Raw genomic sequence first — 6000 nt, 5'->3', positions numbered from 1 at the left:
CAATAACTTGAGAAAATAGGCTAGAAGAAGGGGAAATCAAGTAGGTTAAAGTAGAAGGAGCACCGAGAAGCTTCCAATGAAGACAAGAAGAAGTGGAAATGGGGAAAAATAAAAAGAAAAAAACCACAATACACCAGGGAAAAGATTTCAACAACCATTGCAACCACTGTAACATTGGAAATCATATAAAGGATAAGTGTTGGAAGTTGAATCTAAAACTCAACCCAAAGAATAAAAAGAAAGATGTTAAGAAGAAAAAATATAATGGTCCCTGATTCGAGCAACCAAGTGGAAAGGAACTCAGATGTGGATGAAAATATTATTTGTACATTAGTGCAGAAGGAGGTGAATCTGAGTAGCCTTCATTAAAAAGAAGAGAACGAAATGACCACTTTTCCATATAAAGATATAGGTTAAGAAGACAAATATTTATATTCTGTTCAACTTCGGATCACAAAAGAATCTCATTGAAATATAACTCGTCAACAAATTGGAATTGGAAGTTCATGCTCATCCAAGCCCATATCCATTAGGATAGGTAAATAAGGATGCAAAAATGAAGGTAACCAAACAATGCAAAACCAAAATTGCTATCAGTGTTGCTTTTATTGATAAAATAGAACTGAATGTATTTCTCATTGATGTATGTGGAGTGGTGTTTGGAAGTCCTTATATGACATGTGGGATGCACTCTTCATGTGGAGAGCCAACCAGTGTCGCCTCGTCAAGGATGGAAAATATTTCACCATAAAATTGCACAAGGAAAAGTCCAAAATTTGGTTGGTAAGTGCCAACCAAAGCCAAGAAATTGATCAATTCTAACAAGAAGTATGCTTTACTATTTTTAAGAGAAAATTAGTTTGTCAAAGAGTCAGTGAGGGCAAAGTCATCCCTGGAGGGGTGTACTAAGGAACAAAAACAACAGTTGGAAGAGTTCTATAGGCATACAGGGGTGTGTTCCAAGAGCTCAAAGGGTTATCACCCAAGATGGAAGTGGGGTATGAGATCTAGTTGTTGTTGAACTCCCTGTTCTAAAAAATGGGTTGTACAAGAAGTCCATTATTGAAGCATAGTGAAGAAGCGATTGCAATAGCTACTGAAATAGGGTGTCATTTGACCAAGTACCTCACCATGTGGGTCACCCATCATCATTATGCCAAAGGAAAATGTGATTTGGCAGATGTGTATTATTTACAGGGCGTCAAACAAAATTCAAGAAAAAGTACCCAATGCCTAGGATAGATGATTTACTAGATCAATTAAAGCAAGTCAAATAATTCACCAAACTAGACTTGAAGTTTGGATATCAACAAGTTCGAGTTAGAGAAGAAGATACCTAAAAGACTACCTTCAAAATTAGGCAAGGTTTGTACGTGTGGTTAGCCGTGTCATTTGGCCTATGCAATGCACCAACGATGTTTATGAGGTTAATGAATGATATGTTGTGCCCTTTTATAAATTAAGTTGTTATTATTTATCTAGATGATATATTGGTATACGATGCTACTTGGGAGGAGCACATCTCACATTTGTTGCAGGTGTTAAGAGACATTAAAGAAGTACCTATAACTAAAAAATCTAAAAAAGGTGTAGTTTGAAAAGCACTCTTTGGTGTACCTAGGGTATGTGATGGGTGGAGAAGAGTTGAAGATAAATCTTTCCAAAATGGAGGCCATCATGAAGTGGCCAATGCATACTAATGTTTCTAAGCTTATGAGTTTCATTGGGGAAACAGAGTACCTGATGAAATACATAGCCTCGTTTTCAACAATAGTAACATCACTCCATGCCATAATAGTAAGTGGCAAGAGTTTGCAGTGGGCAAAGGGTCAATAGAGGGCCTTTGAGGAGTAAAAGAGAGATTGGTCAAGCATTGGTTCTGGCATCACCGAACTTGCGACAACCCTTCAAAGTGTAGACATATGTGAGTGGGTGTGTTATGGGAGTGGTCTTGATGGAAGAAGGAAGGATTATATGTTAACATTTGAAGTATTTCATGGGGCAGTTCTCAATTACCTTACCTACGACAAGGAGCTTTGTGCCTGGTGCAAGTTGTGAAGAAGTGGAAACACTATCTGGTGGGAAAGGAGACAAAAATCCACATAAATCACTAACCACTATAGTACATGTAGGCCCAAAGTAAGCTACAACAAACCATGCATCATAAGTGGATGGTGTTTCTACAATAGTTTCATTTAGTGAGAAAGTATAAGGGTAGCACAAGCAAGTTGGATAACATGCTTTCAAGGCCACCCACATCAAAGATCACAACTTTAGGAATTTTGATGCACATGGAGCCATTCACCCATGATGCATACAAAGAGACATATTCAAAGGATGAGGACTTCAAGGAGGTGTTCCAGTGGTTTTAGAGTTAGAGTCGTGCATAGCGGTGACAACACAATTGAATACCATCTCCAAGACATGTTACTCTACAAGTTGGATACGTCATGAATTCTTAAATGTTAATGTCTAAAACTAATTAGATAGGCTCACACCTCCAAGGTTGCAGGGCACTTTGGTATAGGGAAGATAACGGCCAACTTGCATAGGTATGTGTATTGGCCTAAGATTCAAGAAGAGGTAGCTAGGTTCATAAGAGGGTGCATGATATGTTGTACCATTAAGCCTAGTAAAAGGAAACAAGGTCTATACCATCCCCTACTGTACCCACTTGTCTTTGAAAAAGAATTTCCATGGACTTTGTGGGAGGTTTACCAACAACTAAGAAGATAAATTACTACTTGTTCATGGTAGTTGCAAAGTTCAACAAGATGTGTGTTTTAATGCCCTATAAAAAGACCATAAGTGGAACAGAAGCAACAAACTTGTTCTTTGGATAGGTTTGGGTGCATTTTTTTGATACGAAGGAGAATCATTTTAGATAGGGACACTAGATTTCTCAGTGCATTTTGGACTAAATTATGGAAGAAGATGAACATGAATTTGAAGAGGTCTACCACATTCCATCCATAAACATAAGGGAAAGAATAAGTAATCAACATGACTTTGGTGCAACATTTTATGGGTTACAATTAAAAGCATTTGAAGACATGGGACGAAAATTTGGTATATATACAACACTCTTATAACATAGTTGTCAACACTTCCACTGGTCAGTTCACATTTGAAGCTTGTTTGGATATTTCCACTTTTACCTTTGGATATTGCATATCGGCAACAAGGAGGAATGAGGGAGGATCTTACAGCAGATGCCCTCCGAGAAAAAAAAAATGTTGAGAAGATCAGGCATATCCATATATAGGTACAAGAGATGTTGCAGAAGTCACATGAAAAATAGAAGGCCATGCATGATCTACTCATAACCAAGAAGTCATTTAAAGTGGGAGACAAAGTATGATTATAATTGAACAAGGAGAGGTTGTAGGGTCATGGTAAGAAAATCAAGGCTCTGTGATATGATCCCTTGGAGATACTGGAAAAGGTTAGAGATAATTCCTATAGACATAGTCTACCCTATAGGTTGGAAAAGGTTGGATATAAATTCTAATTTTGATGAGTGAAATATTGAATTGGATGAAGTTCAAGATCAATTTGAGGTACATATGTAATAAAATGTATTATCAGTATAGATCTTGTCTTGAACTATTAATTAATGTTATATTTTGGTTTATCTATTGTACCTTGTCCTAAATTGTATGAGCGCGTTGTTTTTATCCCTTAAAGGTTGAAAACCTTGAAAATATGAATACAACTTCCTTGGAAAAATGTCATTTACCCTATAAGATTATTTTCGACACTCTTTGAAGCCTAATTGACTACTAATTGACCCTAATTGACTTCAAATTGGTGTTGGTTATCCATTAAATGAATCTAGTTGACCCAAAATTAACACTAAATTTATCCTCGATCAACCCCTAATGGACCCATAATTGACCCCAGTTAGCCTGCAATTAATCCTATTTGACCCAAAATTGACCACAATGATTAGCCCTAAATTGAACCCCATCTGAACCTATATTAACACAAATTAACTCAAATTGCACCCCAATTCGACCTTCAATTGATCCTAATTAACCCCTAATTGACCCCAATTATCTCTATCTGGCCCCAATTACCCCTAATTAGCACCAAACTATAATGTTGCCTCCGCAAGAGAACTAAAATGATTAATGCCACATTATAAATACAGAGCATTCTATGGTTCTAACAAAGTTTGGTTTTTACTCCATTGAAGAGTTTTCTTAACTCCAGTCTAGTTTCCATTGCTATGCATCTTATTTTATTGTGCATTTAATTGTTGGGATATTTTTGACATATAATTTTGTAAGTTCTTACATGTATGTTTCATTAACGCAATTGGTTTAATATTAGTCGATATCAATAAATCCTAGTGCATTGACACATCATATTTCTATGATTAATATAATGATAAGTAGAAGATCATCGCATCTTTCCAAAAGAAATCAAAATTGGATGATACATAATTTGAGATGGGAAAAAGATGAAATTCTTTACCATGAACATAAGATCAACTCTCATATGATTTCTAAACATTTTCTAACAAATTTTACACTTTCTAAAAAAAAATATGAACATTCCTTGCTCATTGTATGTAGTAAAATGGTTTAAATAATAAAATAAAATATTTGCTACACACATTATCAATTGCTAAGATTAGAAATTATATTTTCTTAAAATATAAATGAAAGTATCCTCATTTAACATTCCTTTCTCATTTTATGCTTTAAGAACATTACAATTCATATAAGAGGACCACATAATTTTAAGGAAGCATTCAAGATTACAATATACTAGCCAAATAGGGGTTAATATACTTCAATAAGATCATATTGGAATTCTTCTATATTCCTATGTGGAGGTAATTGGGGGCCAATTTGGTACAACACAATCTTGAATTTTTACTAAAGGCAATTTCCCTCCATAGATTTCAGGAAGTTGACTTTCATCGATATCATTTAGTAGTGTTTCATTCAAATGTTTGTCTTCAACAAAAACAATCTGTAAACAAACACACACATTAGAGACAAAGCATTTACACATGAAAAAGAATTGTAATTTCATCATTCATATAACACAATTCTATACTAGAAAATGTAGTTTGTCTAAAAAAAATGGAAGACATCATTCAATTAAAATAACCATTCTCTAAACACATTTTACCTAGAATATATATATATATATATATATATATATATATATATATATATATATATATTAAAACTTCCTTATTAGTCATCTTCATGGCTATATCTCTACTTACATGTCACACCTGCCATTTCTTCTATGTGGACTTTATTCTTCTAAGTAAATCTGACTATTTACAATCTAAAACTTCTCAAAACTAAAGTTGAAACAATAACTGTCATAAAATTGCATATATTAATATTGTACTAAAGTGTTCTATCTTGTGCAGCTAATTATTAATGGTAATTTAACTAACCATAAATAATTACAAGAAGTGAATTATTTAAGAAATTAAACGCTTATATATAAAATTTGGGATAATTGCATTCATGTCTCCTTTCCATCCACAACACAATTTTCTATGCCAAAGTCATTTCTATAAGTCATGGTTAGCATATACATATATAAATAGAGATAGAGATATGATATAATATAGAAAAAATACGTATTAAAAAAACTAAATATAGTGAAAATGTAGGAGTATACATTCAAAATACAATCAACATACGAAAAATATATGAATTTTAGCATATACATAGAGATAGAGATATGATATAATATTAAAAAAAAAAAACTAAATATAGTGAAAATGTAGGAGTATACATTCAAAATATAATCAACTTAAGAAAAATATATGAAGTTTATCTAATTGCTCTCTTGGTGATAACCTATTTGTGGATTGGAGGTTGAGTCTCTTGAGGCAAACATGTCAAGTTTTGAGAATATGATGACTTGTTTGTCCACTAAGAAAAATGATCCTACTTGGAAAAACAAGTGCAAACCCTCTTGATATATGGGACCTCATTATAAAAAAAACACCAAAACCAAGTC

At 33.7% G+C, this 6000-nt stretch overlaps 1 protein-coding gene across 2 annotated transcripts in view; it reads right to left on the bottom strand.

The window, feature by feature from the left end:
- Window positions 1–4629: 4629 nt before the first annotated feature.
- LOC149202178 (uncharacterized) overlaps window positions 4630–6000 on the bottom strand; it is a 217449-nt gene continuing 216078 nt past the window's right edge. For both annotated transcript variants that reach the window (XM_089403121.1, XM_089403120.1), the window contains exon 6: window positions 4630–4983. In XM_089403121.1, the coding sequence (XP_089259247.1) occupies window positions 4834–4983 (150 nt within the window). In that variant the 3' untranslated portion in view covers window positions 4630–4833. The remainder of the gene's footprint in view (window positions 4984–6000) is intronic.

Source organism: Pinus tabuliformis, chromosome 2_1 (assembly GCF_031772625.1).
Source record: "Pinus tabuliformis cultivar Carrire ecotype Pingquan chromosome 2_1, CPIR1, whole genome shotgun sequence".
Classification (NCBI taxonomy): domain Eukaryota; kingdom Viridiplantae; phylum Streptophyta; class Pinopsida; order Pinales; family Pinaceae; genus Pinus; species Pinus tabuliformis.
The sequence above is the reverse complement of the archived record's forward strand: the minus strand, read 5'-3'. Positions and strand labels throughout refer to the sequence as shown.